The sequence below is a fragment of the Colobus angolensis genome, unplaced genomic scaffold (assembly GCF_000951035.1).
Source record: "Colobus angolensis palliatus isolate OR3802 unplaced genomic scaffold, Cang.pa_1.0 Scaffold163, whole genome shotgun sequence".
Taxonomy (NCBI): domain Eukaryota; kingdom Metazoa; phylum Chordata; class Mammalia; order Primates; family Cercopithecidae; genus Colobus; species Colobus angolensis.
The window spans coordinates 7,750,385-7,769,184 of record NW_012114744.1 but is presented as its reverse complement, the minus strand read 5'-3'; the positions used below and the strand labels follow the sequence as shown (position 1 = coordinate 7,769,184).

At 36.1% G+C, this 18,800-nt stretch overlaps 1 protein-coding gene across 1 annotated transcript in view; it reads left to right on the top strand.

Annotated features, from left to right (window-relative positions):
• AASS (aminoadipate-semialdehyde synthase) overlaps window positions 1-18,800 on the top strand; it is a 68,541-nt gene that overhangs the window by 18,868 nt on the left and 30,873 nt on the right. The window contains exons 5-11 of the mRNA XM_011937423.1: window positions 5,996-6,063; window positions 6,172-6,318; window positions 7,666-7,744; window positions 7,860-7,987; window positions 10,016-10,164; window positions 11,536-11,658; window positions 12,036-12,147. Coding sequence (XP_011792813.1) covers window positions 5,996-6,063; window positions 6,172-6,318; window positions 7,666-7,744; window positions 7,860-7,987; window positions 10,016-10,164; window positions 11,536-11,658; window positions 12,036-12,147 — 806 coding nt within the window. The remainder of the gene's footprint in view (window positions 1-5,995; window positions 6,064-6,171; window positions 6,319-7,665; window positions 7,745-7,859; window positions 7,988-10,015; window positions 10,165-11,535; window positions 11,659-12,035; window positions 12,148-18,800) is intronic.

Genomic DNA, 18,800 nt, shown 5'->3' with positions numbered 1-18,800 from the left:
TATTTGAACTTGGCTGTTGCAAAAACGTTCTTTTAAAAAGTGCCTTTGAAGATGAGATCTGAAGAATGATGAAAAACTATTCAAGGAAGTAAGGGAGGACAGTACAAGTGTGCAAAGCTTAAAGTGAAGAGGGAAAAATAATAGTTTTGAGGACTAGAAATAAGTTCAGTATAATTAGAGTGTATTTGGAGAGAACTATATGTGGTTCTTATAAGTATTTAGAAGGTGGAATTCACAGGATGTGGTGACTGATTGGATGTAGGTGTGAGGGCAGTGAGGGAGACACTTTAATGATGACATACATTGGATGTAGGTGTGAGGGCAGTGAGGGAGACACTTTAATGATGACATACAGGTCACCAACTCGGACAGTGATTCAGTTCTTTCAGTACCCACAGGAATGGAGGAAGAATTTGGGGGAAGACAGTAAATGAGTTCTGTATAGGACAATATATTAATAGATTACAAACTAAATTGCTATAATGGAGACTCCACAAAACAGAGCTTACATAAGCTGGAAGTCCAGGAGTGAGAAATCAAGGGATGGTGGAATGAGAGGAAAGCTTTGCTATTGTCAACACTTGACTTTCATTTTTAAGGTGACCCTCAGGTTGCTATTTTCCAGTCAGTAGAAAGGGGAGAAAGGAAGTAGAGGCAATTAGCTTCCTTTCTAAGGATGTGACCCAGAATCTGAACATATTATTTCTACTTATACCCATTGATCAGACTTGACTGAGAAATGTAATCTATAGCTGGGCAACTGTGTCTGCTGTGAAAACTATGTGCTCTCCATTCATGAAGGATTAACTGAGTTCAGACTTACTATCCTGTCATTAACCAACTAGAAAAATTGGATGAGATATAGAAAACAATGTTAGCAGACATTGGACAACAGGCAGTACAGACTTGTGATCCTTGATAGATGGAAAATAGATGAGTGAGTTCTGTGTTTACCCTGGCTTTCTGTCTGGAGAAATTTTCAGATGGTATGAATATAAAAAAGTGACACAAAGCCTGGTGAACTCACTGAACTGAGGAGATAGGAGTTGGGGAGCCTGAGTTGGCTGGAATTGACAACACATGGTACCAAAGAGTAGGGAGCTATGCAGAAATAGTGTTCCAGAAATATGCTTAGGGGTCTTGCTGAGTGGAGGATGAAAATTCGTGAGACTAGCTTAGGAACAATTTGTGGAAAAGAACAATTGCCAGAGAACTGTATGGAAAACTGTTCTCAGAGTTTGTCCCATCAGCCAGAGTAGAGAGACTTCACTGAATATATAAGGCTTTCAGGGAAGCCCTGATGTGTGTGGCTAAACCAGCTCTTAATAAAGCCTACTCTAAATTCATTCCTATAAAAGCTTAAAAATGAGACTAATGTCTATTTTGAGAGAGATGCAATTAGCAGACAAGTAGATTAAAACAGCTATAATAAATATTCAGTATATTCAAGTTTTAAATGAAAACATAAACAAAATGAGGAGAGAAATAGAGGAAATCAGTCCATCCATCTATCAACCAATAGTCACCACAAAGGAGAATCTATACATAAGCAGACGATTCAAGAGCATATATAGATTTTCTTCTGTAGTGTCTATTGATTGATAGATACATGGTAGATAGATTGATTTCCTCTACTCCTCATTTTGTTTGTGTGTTCATTTAATCCTTGAGCACATTGACCAGTATCTCTGTCATTTCTTGTTTCTGGGTTTGTTTCTATTGTTGGTTATCTCCAGGTTAATGTTCCATTGCAAAATTCATAATTTTTTACTGAATGCGAGACATTTTTCATTTTACATTGTTTATTGTCAGATTGTGTTGTTTTCCTTTCAGTAGCATTGGGCTTTGTTCTAATAGGCAAATGTTTGTGGATTACATTGATTCTCTTAAGTCTTGTTTTCCTTTCACCTTCCTCTCTTTCTTCTGGGACTCCAATTACACACATCTTAGACCATTTGATCACCACCTGTCACTTAAATTCTGCTTTTTCCCTCAGTCTTTTTCTCTTTTTATGTTTCATTTTATTTAATTTCTACTGCAATGAGGAAGGAAGAAAGGAAAGAAATAATGACTAGAACATTCCCATATCTTGATAAAAATTATAAGTATACAGATAAGTGAAGTTCAATAAACCCCAAGTCAAAAACAGAAATAAAAAATTGCAAAGAAAATGACAGTAGAACCATCATAATTGTCTTGCTAAAGAACAATGATAAAAACATTAAAAATAGGCCGGGCGCGGTGGCTCCAGCCTGTAATCCCAGCACTTTGGGAGGCCGAGACGGGCGGATCACGAGGTCAGGAGATCGAGACCATCCTGGCTAACATGGTGAAACCCCGTCTCTACTAAAAAAAATTACAAAAAACTAGCCGGGCGAGGTGGCAGCCACCTGTAGTCCCAGCTACTCGGGAGGCTGAGGCAGGAGAATGGCGTAAACCCGGGAGGCGGAGCTTGCAGTGAGCTGAGGTCCGGCCACTGCACTCCAGCCTGGGCAACAGAGCGAGACTCCGTCTCAAAAAAAAAAAAAAAAATTAAAAATAATGAGAAAAAGGAACCATATACATAGAAAAACTAAGATAAACATCAAACTTCTAATCAGTAACAGTTTAAGCTAGCAGAAAATGGAGCAATATCTTTAAAGTGCTGAAAGAAAACAAACCAAATTATAATTTTATGCATATTACAATATCTTTCCAAAGACAAGACCTTTTCAATATCTTCCTGGACATCTTTCTAGAAAATGAAGATTAAACACAGCTTTTCTGATCAAATGAAAGCTGATAAAATTCACTGGCATAGAAGTATTTAAAAAATTTCTCAAGCAGAAGGAAAATGAAGTCAGTTGAAAACATGGATTAAATTAGAGAAATAAAGAACGCTACAAATGGTAGAATATAAACAAACATAAAAAAATCATATCTTATTTAAAAACTTTTCTTTATGTCTGGACACAGTCACTCATGCCAGTAATCTCAGCACTCTGGGAGTCCAGGGCAGGCTGATTGCTTGAACTTAGGAGTTTGAGACCAGCCTGGGCAACATGGTGAAGTCCCATCTCTACAAAAACATGGAGGGGTAGCTGGGCTTGGTGGTGCGTGCCTGTCGTCCCAGCTGCTTGGGAGGCTGAGGTGGGAGGATTGCTTGAGTCTGGGAGGTTGAGGCTGCAGTGAACTGTGTTCATGCCACTACACTCCAGCCTGGGTGACAAAGTGAGTTAACTGTCTCAAAAAACAAAAAAGTATTTAAAAGATAATTGATAGTTTCAAACAAAACAATGTATTGTGATATTCATAGCACAGGTAAAAATAAAACTTATGCCACCAATAGTGATGGACAGGTGAAGAGGAATAGAACCATACTTTTATAAGGTTCTTTTATTATCCTTGAAGTAGTATAATATTACTTGATAGTTGACTATAATAAGATAAAGATGCATATGGTAACCTAGAAAAATCACTAAAAATAAAACAAGGCTCTAAAACTAATAAGCCAATAATGGGAGTAAAATTTCATACTAAGAAATCACAGTTCAAGCAAAAATACAAGAAAAATGGCATTTAAAAAAGTACAAATGAAACAAGAAAACAAACAGCAACATGATAGCTTTAAATTTAGCTATATCAATAGTTACATTAATGGCCTAAAAACTCCTAGATAGCCTATACAGTGAGTCACAAAACAATTTTTGATAAATTTAAAAGTTTGAAATCATACAGTATGTATTCTGATTGTAATAGAATTGACCTAGAAGATTTTATAGAAAGATATTTGGAAAATTTCCAAAAATTTGGGAGATATTCAATGTAATTTTGAATAACTGATTGGTTAAGAAAAAATCACAGGAAAATTAGAAGATTTTTTAATAGAATAAAAATTTAAAGTATAGCTTATCAAAATGTGTGGGGTATAAAGTAGCAATTAGAAAGAAATTTACAGCATTTAATTCTTTTATTAGAGAAGACAGTTTTTAAATTAATAATTTGTGCTTCCACTCTAAGAAGTTAGAAAATCAGATAAATTAAATCAAAAGCAAGTAGAAAAAAAATAATAAACATACAGGGAAAATAAATGAAACTAAAACAGGAAAAGAATAGAGAAAATCAATGAAACCAAAACCTGGTTCTCTGAAAAATATCAGTAAAATTGATTAACATTTAGGTAGACTGACAGAAAAAGAGAGAAGACTGTATTTACTAAGAAGGAATACAAGGAGGTCATCACTATATCTTACAAATATTAAGATGATAAAGGACTATTATGAATAGGTCAATGAATTTGGCAACCCTCATGAACTAGATAAATTTTCAAAAAGTACAAATTACCAAAATCAGCTCAAGAAGAAATTGAAAACTTAAGTATCAAGGTACAAAATAAATTCCACTAATAGGCATTTATTAAGAGAAATACAATATTTTATACAAAGAATTTTTTTACAGCAACTCCATTTATAATAGCCTGGAAACAACCCAAATGATGAGCAGAGAAATCAACTGAAATGGAAATGGGCAATTCTTCAGCAATAAAAGACTATACTGATATACACAAAATATGTATGAATCTCAAAAACATGGTGCTGAGTGAAAGCCGACACATTGTAAAAGAGTACAATTGACCCTTGAACAACATGAGTTTGAACTGCATGAGTCCGCTTATATTCACTGGATGCAAAATCCACCTTTACGGGGGGGGGGGCACTTTTCATACAGGCAGGTGTCACAGGACTGACTGTGGGACTTGATTATGCCCAGATTTTGACATATACAGGGGTCTTAGAACCAACTGCCTGCATACACTGAGAGGCTACTGCTTAAAATTTCATTTATATGTAAGTTTAGAAGTGCCTAATCTATACAGAGAGAAAGATCAGTAGTTGTGGAGACCAGGAGTTGGTGAAATACTCTGTGTCTTGATCATGGTGGTAATAACACGGATGTGTGTATTTGTTAACAGTTACCAAACTATACATTTTAAATGGGTGCATTATGTTGTATATAAACTATTTCTTTATAAGTTGACTTTTGAAAAATGATAAAAGAAAATTTGGTAGGGATGTGTGTCCAGGGTGAGGACGGGGAATGGAGGAGCATGGAAAGTTCTTTCCTAAAAAGAATAAGGAAAGAATCGATGCTGAGGTCTTTGCTACAGGCATGCTGAATTTTCGCTTTCTGAAGAACATTCAAATTGAGACAGACATAAGAAGGTGGCTGGCTAAGTTTTGAAATCAAAAGAAAGATCTATTTTGGAGAGAGAGACTTGAAGTCATCTGTATATAGATAGTACTTGAAATTTAGGACTAGATGAGATTTCCTAAGGGACAAATGTAGATATGGAAGAGAATAGAGCCCAGGACATAATCCTGAGGGTGAATAATATAAAAGGAGTTGCCACAGGAAGAGGATCCTACAGAAAGGTAGAATTAAAAATTTCAAGTTGGGATGCTGAGGGGCACTCTTTGTTTCAACAAAGAAGAGGTCTGCATTGCCGAGTACTTCTGACCTGATCTACAATGTGTCCACTGCGTTTAGCTATTTAGGTCAATAAATAGATGATGGGAGCCTTAGGGCTAACGGTGACTGTTTTTGTTTGTTCATTTGCTTTTGGTATGGGAGACATAGGAACATGTTTAAATGCTTATAAGAATGAAGCAATAGGGAAGCATAGTGAAGAGAGTAACTCAGTAATAAATTCCTTGGGAGGCAGGAAGGGGTGGGATCCGGAGCCAATGTGGAGAGATTAGCCTTAGATAAGAAGAGGAACATTCATCCTATTTTATCAGGATTGAAGGTGGAAGGAATAGGTGGGGATGCATTTGGGTTAGTGCATTTGATGGCAGAAAGTTGAGAGGATGGATAAGATCTACTGAGGCCTCTTCTAAATCTGAGATGCTGTGATCTGTGCTTCTGCAGGGCACCACACAGGTTGGAGAACGGGCAGAGAGAACAGCTTAAATTCTTCCCAACTAACAGTCTTTCTATTGGTCTGATTTTGTAACAGGGATGATCAACATTTTACATGGAATGGGTTTAAGGCTCCTTGCTTTGGGACATCACACACCTTTTATGGTGAGAGATGTTTATTTTGCTTATTTTTTTGAAAACACATCTCACACCTTAAGAATAAAAAAACGCTGAGCTGATGGACTAACTTGAGTTGTGTATGTTTGTTTTTAGCACATTGGCATGGCTCATAACTACAGGAATAGCAGTCAGGCTGTGCAAGCTGTTCGTGATGCTGGCTATGAAATATCTTTGGGTTTGATGCCTAAGTCAATAGGTCCCTTAACATTTGTGTTCACAGGAACTGGTAATGTTTCTAAGGTAAGTTTTACCTGACTTCCTTTTGTAAAACAATCCAAAACTGTGAAACTAACCCAAATGATGTGGGCAGGCATTTTGTGGGTATTTCAAATGGACTGAATGAAGATTCTTTTTTTGGCACTTTTCTTACCAACGTATTTTTCTCATAGTGAAAAGTAGTAATGATCCAAATATGTGTGTGTGTGTATATGTATGTGTGTGTGTATATATATGTGTGTGTGTGCGTGTGTGTATATGTAAGTGTATATGTGTGTATATCTATACACACATACATACACACAGTTTTTAGTTTATTGCTAGCTATCTGAGTCTTGGAATACTTTTTCTTCCTTTCTTTTTCCTTTTTTAAAAGATAATTTGGCCAGGCGTGGTGGCTCACGCCTATAATCCCAGTACTTTGGGAGGCTGAGGCAGGCGGATCACCTGAGGTCAGGAGTTTGAGGCCAACCTGGCCAATATGGTAAAACACCGTCTACACCAAAAATACAAAAATTAGCCAGGCCTGGTGGCGCACATCCATAATCCCAGCTACTAAAGAGGCTGAGGCAGGAGAATCGCTTGAACCCGGGAGGCAAAGTTTGCAGTGAGCCGAGATTGCACTACTGCACTCCAGCCTGGGTGACAGAGCGAGACTGCATCTCAAAATAAAATAAAGTAAAATAACATAAATAAATAAATAAATAAGATAATTCATTGTTAATAGTGTAAAGGTCTGTTCTGAGGGTGATCTGTTTTACCTCTATCACCAAAATGTCCATAAGTTTGAAAGTGACCTCAGGATGTCCATTTTTTAAGACTACTTGGAGTTTTGCAAAAAGATGTTAGGAAAATTCATTTAAGACTGGAATTCATAATTTCTTCCTTCTCTGGTGGTTTTAAGAATGTGTTTGTAACCGCCTATAGAAACTTGTAATTGTAAAATAATTCCTTCTTCAAAGAAAATATTTTACAAATAGGATATCATTCATATTATATTGTGAGGTAAGCATCCGATTATTTCTTTTGTAGGGAATATAGTTTCCCCATTTGAAATAATTTCTGCAATGGATCTAAAATAAATGGAAATATTTTTGCCCTCATTTCTAAACACTCTTATTGATACTCTGAGTAGCTTAAGTAAAAAAGAAAAAAATTAAAGCCCCTTTAAGTGTGCTGTTCAAACAGGAATGAAAACTAGCTAGTAGGCTTGTTGTAAGCAGCTCATCTATATTTCTGTGTTGCAGTCCGGGTTGTAGGGAAGGCAAGTGGAGCTGTATAATTGTTGGGAAAATGATCAGATCCTTGCAGAAAACCATGTTGGTTCTTTTTCTATTGATGTTTGGATTTTTACTCATGTGTTATTTGTAGGGAGCCCAAGCAATCTTTAATGAGCTACCTTGTGAATATGTGGAGCCCCATGAATTAAAAGAAGTTTCCCAAACTGGAGGTAAGGGACAGGGGATGACTAACTTTTAATGTTTTTAACAGTCTGTGTTATATTTTATCACCATAAATTTTCATTATTTGTCACCCACTTTACTAATTTCTTTCTCCTTTGCAAGACCTCAGAAAAGTCTATGGGACGGTGTTAAGTCGTCATCATCATCTTGTCAGGAAAACAGATGGTGTGTATGATCCTGCAGAGTATGACAAACATCCTGAGCGCTACATAAGTCGTTTTAATATTGATGTGAGTATCATGTTCAGCTTTTAAGTTGGTTGCTTATGATACAGTGTAGGTAGGCAATTTTCAAGGAGAGAAATTATAAATTGTACATTGGCTTTCGGTTTTCCTGTTGTGAGTCCTTTGGGTACCATGAGTTGGCCTTTGGAGCTATCATCTTTTAGGGATATTTGGAGTAGTCTTGCTTCGTGCTTTTGGTGGTTTCTGTGGATATACTCTTTGTTTCACTGTCTCCATTTCTGCTTCAGGTCTGCATGTGACCAATAGCTCTAAGCCATTTCCTGTGGGTTACTGTTTTCTATGTCTATCCTGGACTAGTTAGCACTGTGGGCAGAGCACAATGCCTATGACGTTTGGTCTCAACACGGCCACAAATTACAACCATAATCGCAAACAGCAATCCTGAAATGCGTGCCATTGTTTACAGGGGTGAGGGCGAAATAGTGTGCCTACGTAAGTGCAGACCATCCCCACTGTAAGAAAAAGCCGGGCGCGGTGGCTCAAGCCCGTAATCCCAGCACTTTGGGAGGCCGAGACGGGTGGTTCACGAGGTCAGGAGATCGAGACCATCCTGGTTAACACGGTGAAACCCCGTCTCTACTAAAAATACAAAAAAGTAGCCGGGCGAGGTGGCGGGCGCCTGTAGTCCCAGCTACTCGGAGGCTGAGGCGGGAGAATGGCGTGAACCCGGGAGGCGGAGCTTGCAGTGAGCGCGCCACTGCACTCCAGCCTGTGCGACACAGCGAGACTCCGTCTCAAAAAAAAAAGAAAAAGCTATTATACTTACAAGTCAAATCCTTCGATGGGACACACTGGCTTTATCTTAAAAGAAATAAAATATATTTGTGTGTTCTATAGTCATCGGCCATGTGACAATCTTCCCCCAGATAAACTAACAAACCAAAAAATAGATCAAACAAAAAAGGCATGCATTTATTGTGAAAAAGAATGCTTTAAATAATTTTAAATATGTTTGACCAACATAGCATTTTCAGATTCTGGTATGAAGTTTAGTCCTTATATCATGCAGGGCATGTTAGAGAGAACTCTTACCTTCTGCTTGAGATGTTTGAAGAAGAAAAATTATGAACGTAGTTTCAAACTGAAAAATTTTGAATCTAAGAAATCTTTATTCCTTTTCATTTCCCCAATCACAGAAGTATTGGTGATTGGACGCATCCTAAAACTGATACTGACCTAGTTGCCATGTATGCATGTATGTAGCATATTGCTCCATAGAGCTTACAGATGTTATCCAATTTAATCTTCACAGCATTCCTTTGAGGAATGAGGTGTGTATTATCCCCATCTGGCAGGTAAGAAAAATAGAGCCCAGGGAAGTTGAGGTAGCATGATTTAGGTCATACCCTACCGCTAGTAGAGCTGGAAATATAATTTTAGGTCCACTGTTTTTTGTTTGTTTTGGTTTGTTTTATTTTGTTTTTTGTTCTTTCGTTTTTCTTTGGCATGCAATACATTATAGAATGAACGTAATAATGAATTTTTTTTTTTTTTTTTTTTTGAGATGAAGTCTCTCTGTCTCCCAGGCTGGAGTTCAGGGGCGCAATCTCAGCTCACTGCAAGCTCCGCCTTCTGGGTTCACCTCATTCTCCTGCCTCAGCCTCCTGAGTAGCTAGGACTACAGGTGCCCGCCACCATGCCCGGCTAATTTTTTGTATTTTTAGTAGAGACGGGGTTTCACCATGTTAACCGGGATGATCTCGATCTCCTGACCTCGTGATCCGCCCACCTCGGCCTCCCAAAGTGCTGGGATTACAGACGTGGCCACTGGGCTCAGCCAATAATGTATTTATAGTCATATATTGCTCTGTCATGGGGTAATTCTACACTGAAATCTGGGTGGCTATTTATTATCTTTGCCTCAAAAGATGGACACTGACATGGACAATAAGAAAATCAATTAGAAGTTACATTTAATTATTTCTCATAGACTTTCCTGATAGCTCTCTTTTAGTATACTATATTAAAATAGGTTATTTTTCTATTTTCTTAAACCTGGAACTTGCATTACAGATTGCACCCTATACAACTTGCTTAATTAATGGAATCTACTGGGAACAAAACACTCCTCGCCTCCTAACCCGCCAAGATGCTCAGAGTCTCCTGGCTCCAGGCAAGTTCTCAGCTGCTGGTGTGGAAGGCTGCCCTTCATTACCACACAAGTAAGGACTCTACTTCAGCAACAATGGTAGTTTTGACCAGCTGCTTCCATTATTAGAGGATCAAAGAATGTAATGTCCCCACATATCACAGGACTTGATTTCTAATGACTACTTTTCTGCCTTATCTTTCTTGACCTCTTGGCAGTAGTCGACACTGTTAACCATCCTTTCTTCTTTTTAAAAAAATTGTATTGTATGTATTTATTTTCAGAGATGGGGTCTTGTTATGTTTCCCAGGCTGGTCTAAATCTCTGGGTCCCAAGCAGACCTCCTGCCTTGGCCTCCCAAGGTGCTGGGATTATAGGTATGAGCCACCATGCTCAGCCCATCCCCAGTTGTTGAAACACTCTTCTTTTGCCTTCTGTGATGCCCCATGCCACTCTGAAACTATTTCCTCAGAGAAGTCTTCTCTTACTCCTCCATTCTCATCTCTATCTCTAGTCTGTTACTCTGTTTTTGGTTTTGAAATTCCTCATTTGTTTTCTCGTGTTTATGATTTTTCTCCCTCTTCCTAGAACTTAATCTCCTTAAGGATAGGGGGTCTGTTTCTCTTGGCCATAAGCACCTAGTATGTTGCCTGATATATAATAGGCATTGAAATAATTATTAAATATTGAATGAATTAATGACTAAATATTTGTGGAAGAGTAAAAGATATGTTTGCTTTTCTAGGCATGTAACTGGCATCAAGTAAATGCCAAGGGAATGCTAGGAGCAACAACATCACTGGGGTTTAGAAGAAAGCAGAAGCATTGAGCTCAGCAAACCTTAAAGGGAGGAATGAGGAGAACAAGAATTCCAAGTGAAAGGATTGATGCTTAATAAATATGGAGCTACCAAAGCATATTTAGGGTGCTGAATGTGTCAGTCTAGCTCTGCATTGGTTCATGTATGCAAGTGGTAGTTGGAGATTGGGCAGAAAAATTATAGTCAACCTTTTGAATGCTGGACTGAGACTTTTGTTCATCATTCTAGAGATTTCTGTGTAACCACATGTAAAACTATACAGTACTAAGCAGGGTGGAGGTAGCATAACTGAACCTTTCTGAGTTATTTAGAGATAGCTAACTATGTTAACTTTAGTCTGTTAATGATTTTTCTAGGAAAGCAATGTTCTGCTTTTATTTCCTTTTTTCTTTTCTTTTCTTTCTTCCTTTTTTTTTTTTTGTGGAGACTAAAACTCATACTGGGAAGATTCTCTGTATCACAGAACAATGCAGAGTCCTGAAGAATGAGCTATAGGAAAAAGACCCCAAAAGCCTGGAAAATATTTAGGATCCATGTTGAAAATTGTTCTGAACTCCTTTTTTTAAGTCTTGTTGGAGACTTCAGAATTTCATCCTCTCATCTAAGTATTGATGTTATTTTCAGACTAGTGGCAATATGTGACATTTCAGCTGACACAGGAGGGTCTATAGAGTTTATGACTGAGTGTACAACAATAGAGCGTCCCTTTTGCATGTATGATGCAGACCAGCATATTATTCATGACAGGTGAGTTTGCTAAAGTTGTTAGATGATATTCATCACTTAGTTACATAGATATACTACTCTAAAATGCTTAATATTTTACATCTTTATGAAGCTATGAAAATTTGGAGAGATATACTCAAATATACTAAGATTAGGTAAAAAATAAACCATGCAAATTTGAATACACACACACACACACACACACATATATTTAAATGGGAGACGGGTTGCTGAAGAAGGAAAACTTTTGGTTTGAAAAGTTTTGTTTATTTTTGCATGTATTTTTATACAAAATTACAAATGATAATGAAGCAAATATAACGAAGTAGACATCTGGAAAAGTCAGAACTGACAAATAATGTTTTGTGCTTCTGAATAAACCACATTGCTTCTCTTAGTGTTGAAGGCTCGGGGATCCTGATGTGTTCCATTGACAATTTGCCAGCACAGCTCCCAATTGAAGCTACAGAATGCTTTGGAGACATGCTTTACCCTTATGTTGAAGAAATGGTAAGCAGGCTGGTAATATCAGTAACAACTCTGTGGCTTTAAATAGAATCATGGGGTAATTCTGTGAATGTTCTGGTCTTCTGTACCTAAGAAATCTGTTGTAAAATGAAATGCCAGCCCTTTCCTGAAATATTTACTGATACTATTTTATTTGACATGTTCTGCTTACTTGTCTCCTGGGGGATATGATGATATCACTGCCTTCATGCTTAATTACAATTACATCTCTTTCCCATTATAGGTATTTTATTAAGAATGTTCACCATGTGTGAGATAAAGCGTGCTTTATTTTTAATTATTTGCCATCTATGTCAGTTCATATTGGGGCACTCTTACTGTGCCATAATAACTAGATCTGAAAAATTAGAAATATAGAACGTTTTATTGGGTTCTGGTCACTAATGGTTAAGTGATAGCTTGTGTTGAGGTCATGTATTTTTCTTCTGTGATCAGTGATTAGCTAATGAAATACCATGCTATCTAAATTCCATTTTGTTTATCAAAGAAAATTTTTCTTATTTCAGTTTTTATCCTAAGCATTCATAGCCTTCCTGCTTTATTTTTATTTCAGAATGTCTGCCTCTGCCAATGATTTCAATATAAAGAATGGCTCTTGCTCTTTTCATCTACATCTTCCCTCATAAGCTCTCACATTAAAATAGAACAATAGTTAGTGGGGCAAGAATAAATGAAATTTCCAGTCTCTGATCTTCTTTTCTTTCAAACAGTATTCCATTTTGACCCTTTCTTTTTCCTATTAGAATAGGTCAACAGGGAGCTGTAGCAGGCCTGACAAAATGCAGGCAGCAGACACTGTCATAGTTAGACATATTGCACCTACTATGTGCAGGAAGTGTTCAAAGTACTAAATATATTTTAATTTTAAGTACTCATGAAAACCATATTAGCTAAGTACCATCATTATATCCGTTTTACACATTATAAAACAAATACAGAGAAGTTAAGGACGTGTTGCTGATGCAGTCAGTACTGGATCTGCAATGTGTCTGGAGTTGGTGCTGAGGGATTAAAGAAGCAGGAGAAGGAGAGTACAAATGCCAGGCTTTGCTGGAGACATCAACTTGCTTTATGGCCTTGAGCAGGGCACTCACTTCCTTTCTGAGCCTCAGATATTTCATCTGTAACGTGAGGTGGTTGTAATGAACATATAATCTTATTTTATTTTATTTTATTTATTTATTTTTTGAGACACAGTCTCACCTTGTCGCCCAGGCTGGAGTGTAGTGATGTAGTCGTGGCTCACTGCAACCTCCACCTCCCAGGTTCAAGCGATTCTTCCTGCCTCAGCCTCCCGAGTAGCCGGGACCACAGGTGCATGTCACCACGCCTGGCTAATTTTTGTAGTTTTTAGTTGAGACGGGGTTTCACCATATTGACCAGGCTAGTCTTGAACTCTTGACCTCGTGATCCACCTGCCTCGGCCTCCCAAATGCTGGGATCACAGGCGTGAGCCACCGTGCCCAGCCATGAATACATAATCTTAACAGTTTCTCCACTTCTAAAATTTTATAACGGTAAATGTTTAAGTGGCCAAACTGTATGTGTATAAAAAATGCAATAATATATTTACCAAGATGTTTACCATTTTTGATGTTCTTCATTCATTTCCCTTTGGCATCATTTCCCTGCAGACTGAATAACTTAATTTATCACTTCTTATAGTACAGGTTTGCTGGTGACAGATTCTCTTAGTTGTCCTTTATCCAAAAATGTCTTCATATTCTCTATGCTGCTAATCAGACTTTTCTGTGCATTTTTAATTTCCGACGTTCTATTTTCAGTTCTAGAATTTCTGTTGGGTTCCTTTTTAAAAATTTCATTTTGGTATTTTCTCTTTCTCTGCAGAGAGTTTCTATCTTTTCATTAATTATGAGTGTATTTTTCGTTATTGCATGGAACATAGTTATAAAAACCACTTTACAATCTTTATCTCATACTTCCAACTTTCTGGGTCAATTTGCGGTTGGACTTTATTGGTTGTCTTTTCCTTTGAGAATTGATCATAGTCTTCTGGTTTTCATAGATTGAATAATTCTGGATTATGGCCTGGATGATGTGGATATTATGTACATTTATCAAATGCATTTTCTGTATTCATTGAGAAGATCTTTTTTCCTTTTCTCTGTTAATATGTGAATCTTGTCAATTGGTTTTCCAATATCAAACTAACTTCACATTCTTAAAATAAATCCAACTTGGTTGTATGTTAGCTGTTTATTTATGACTAAGTTCAGGTTGCTAAGGGATATACCAAAATTTCTTAATCTATTTTACCATTGGTAGACATTTGGGGTTGTTTTCTTTTTGGGGCTTTTACTAATAATTCTACTATAAAGATTTTTGACATGTGTTTTGGTATATATATATATATATATGTATCTCCACATTATTTTGTTGAGATTTGTACATAAATTTATCTTGTTTAGGATTGTTAACATCTATGTTCATTAGAGAGTTTAATCTATAACTTAATTTTATTATCAGGTATTTGTCAGGTTTGGATATTAAGGTTATGTTGGCCTTAAAACAAGTTAGAGAGTATTTCCTTATTTTTGGTCTCAGGAATATTTTACATGAGATTACTGTTAGTTCTACTTGATACAATTCATTTGCAAAACGATTTGGGTTGGTAGCATTTTTGTTTGTTTCTTTTTTGTTTGTTTCTTTTTTGTTTGGTTTTAAGGGTGAGTTTTACAATTATAGATTACATTTTATTTAAAAACTTAAGAAAATTTTATTTAAAAACTCAGACTTTTATTTTTCTTCTGTCAATTTTGGTATGCTTATTTTCTAGGAATTTATATTTCATCTAAGTTGTAAACTTTTTTGTCACAATATTTTTTTAGTAATAATCTTATTAACTCTTTAATAGATTCTGTAGTGATTTCTCTTTTTCCTGATGTTGTTCGGGTATGCCTTCTGCTTTTTCTTAATCTATTTTACCTGGAATTGATCAATTTTATTAGTCATCTCAAAAAATCAGTTCAACTTTGGTGATTATCCCTATTTTGTATCATTTTCTATTTTCTTAATTTATAATCTTACCTTTACTATATTCTTTATTTTACTTTATTGAGAGCTTAGTTAACCTTTCTTTTCATAACTTCTTGCAATAGTGCTTAGGTAATTATTTTCCTGTGTTTCTCTTTAGCAATATATACATTTTAAAGCTATTAGATTTGACTTGAGTATGGCCCATTTTTTATTGCATTATTTGTTGTTTTGTTATTGAGTTCTTTGACTTTCTTGTATATTCTGGGTATTATTTCCTTGTGAGATGTATGGTTTGCAAATACTTTCTCTCATTCTGTTGTTTCTTCACTCAATTGATTTTTTGTTTGCTTGTTTGTTTTGCTGTGCAGAAGCTTTTTAGTTTGATGTAATTCCATTTGTCTATTTTTGGGTTTTGTGCTTGTGCTTTTGAGTTCTTATCCAAAAAATTCTTAACCAGGTCAATGTCATGAAGCATTTCCCCTATGTTTTTTTTTTTTTTTTTCTTCTAGTAGTTTCATAGTTTTAGGTCCTCCATTTAAGTGTTTAATCCATTTTGACTTGATTTTTTTACATGATGAGAAATAGGAGGTCTAGTTTTATTCTTCTGAATGTAGATACCCAATTTTCCCAGCATCATTTATTGAAGAGACTCTTCTTCCCTTAGTGTTTGTTCTTGACACTTTTCTCCAAAACTGGTTGGAGATAGATGTATGGATTTCTTTCTGGGCTTGCTTTTCTGTTCCATTGTTTATATGTCTGCTGTTATGCCAGTACCATGCTGTTTTGGTTACTACAGCTTTGTGGTATGTTTTGAAGTCAGGTAGTGTGATGCCTCCAGTTTCGTTGTTTTTGCTAAAGATTGTGTGATGATTTGAGGTCTTTTGTGATTTCATAGTAGTTTTAGGATTTTATTTTCTGTTTCTGTGAAGATTGTCTTTTTTTTTTTTTTTTTTTTTTGATAAGGATTGCCCTGAATTGGTAGATTGTTTTGGGTAGTATGGGCATTTTAAAATATAAATTCTTTCAGTCCATGAACATGGGAATATCTTTACATTTGTTTTTGTTTTCTTCAATGTTTTTCATCAATGCTTTACAGTTTTTAGTGTAGAGATCTTTCATTTCCTTGGTTAAATTTATTCTTACACATCTTATTTTTACTGTGGCTATTGGAAATGTGATTTTGTTTTTCAGATTGTTCACTGTTGGCATATATAAATGCTACTAATTTTTGTATGTTGTATGTTGATTTTGTATTCTGCAACTTTACTAAATTTGTTTATCAGTTCTAACAGTGTTTTGATGGAGTCTTTAGGGTTTTCTATATCTAAGATTTTGTCATCTGTAAACAGGGACAGTTTGACTTCCTGCTTTCCAATTTAGATACCTTTGTTTTCTTTTTTTTGCCAAGTTACACTGACTAGAACATCCAGTACTACGTTGAATAGTAGCATCCTTTTCTTGTTCTACATCTTAGAGAAAAAGCTTTCAATTTTCCATGATTAGTATGATGTTAGCTGTGGGTTTGTCATATATGGCTTTTATTATGTTGATGTATGTACCCTCTATGCCTAATTTGATGAAAGTTTTTATCATAAAGTGATGTTGAATTTGTCAAATACTTTTTCTATGTTTCCGTTGGAATAATCAAATGGTTTTTGTCCCTCATTCTGTTAATGTGATAAATTATGTTTATTAATTTGCATATGTTGAACCATCCTTGCACCCCTGGAATGAATCCCATTTATTATGGTGAATGCTCTTTTAAATATGCTGTTAAATATGGTTTTCTAGTATTTTGTTGAAAATTTTTGCATCTATATTCTTTAGGGATATTGGCCTGAAGCTTACATTTTTTGTTATGTCCTTGTCTGATTTTTGTGTCACATTAACACTGGCCTCATATAATTAGTTTGGAAGAATTTCCTCCTCCTTGATATTCTGGAATAGTTTGAGAAGAACTGGTGTTAATTCTTCTTCAAATGTTTGGTAGAGTTCAGTAGTGAAACCATCAGGTCCTGGGCTTTTCTTTGAAGGGAGACTTTTGATTACTGATTCAATCTTGCTGCTTGTTATTGATTCATCTATTCAGATTGTTTATTTTTTTCTGGTTCAATCTTGGCAGGTTGTAATTGTCCAGGAATTTGTCCATTTTTTCTAGGTTTTCCAATTTATTGCCATATCATTGTTCATAATGCTCTCTTATGATCCTTTGTGTTTCTGTGGTATCAGTTGTAATGTCTCCTTTTTCATCTGTGTGTGTGTGTGTGTGTGTGTGTGTGTGTGTTTGTTTGTTTGAGTTGTGGGTGATATGCATTATTGTTGCAGAAGCTAACACATACTTTAAAAACACCTTTTAGGTTCAGGGGTACATGTGCAGGTTTGTTCTTAGGTAAACTTGTGTCATGAGGGGTGGATGTACAGATTATTTCATCACCAGGGTATTAAGCCCAGTACCCAATAGTTATTTTTTTCTGCTCCTCTCCCTTCACCCTCAGAAAGGCCCCAATGTGTGTTGTTCCCCTCTATGTGTCCATATGTCCTCATCATTTAGCTCCTGCTTATAAGGGAGAGCATTCAGTATTTGGTTTTCTGTTCCTGCAGTAATTTGCTAAGGATAATGTCTTCTAGCTCTATCCATGTTCCTGCAGAAGACGTGATGTCATTCTTTTTTATGGCTTTGTAGTATTCCATGGTGTACCACATGTTCTTTATCCAGTCTATCATTTATAGACATTTAGGTTGTGTCCATGTCTCTGCTATTTACAATAGCGCTCCAATGAACACTCTTTACAACACTATGTGCATGTGCGTGTGTCCTTATGATAGAACATTTTATATTCCTTTAGCTATATACCCAGTAATGGGATTGCTGGGTTGAAGAGTAGTTCTGTTTTCAGCTCTTTGAGGAATTGCCACACTGCTTTCCACAAGGGTTGAACTGATTTATACTCCCACCAACAGTGTATAAGCATTCCTTTTTCTCCACAACCTCACCAACATCTGTTATTTTTTGACTTTTTAGTAATATCCATTCTGACTGGTGTGAGATGGTATCTCATTGTGGTTTTGATTTGCATTTCTCTAATGATCAGTGATGTTCAATTTGTTTTCATATGCTTGTTGACTGCATGTATGTCTTCATTTGAAAAGTGTTCACGTCCTTTGCCTAGTTTTTAAGGGGGTTGTTTGTTTTTTCTTGTAAATTTAAGTTTTTATGGAAGCTAGATATTAGACTTTTGTCAGATGCATAGTTTGCAAATACTTTCTCCCATTCTGTAGATTGTTTACTCTGTTGATAGTTTCTTTTGCTGTGCAGAAGCTCTTTACTTTAATTAGATCCCATTTGTTGCGATTGTTTTTGGTTCTTCATCATGAAATCTTTGCCAGTTCCCATGTCCAGAATGGTTTTGCCTAGATCATCTTCCAGGGTTTTTATAATTTTGAGTTTTACATTTCATTCTTTAATCCGCTTTGAGTTTATTTACACCATTTTATATAGTGTAAGGAAGCAATCCAGTTTTAATCTTCTGTATAGCTAGCCAGTTATCCCAGCACCATTTATTAAACAGGGAGTTCTTTTCTCATTGTTTGTTTTTGTCACCTTTGTTGAAGATCAGATGGTTGTAGATGTGTGGCCT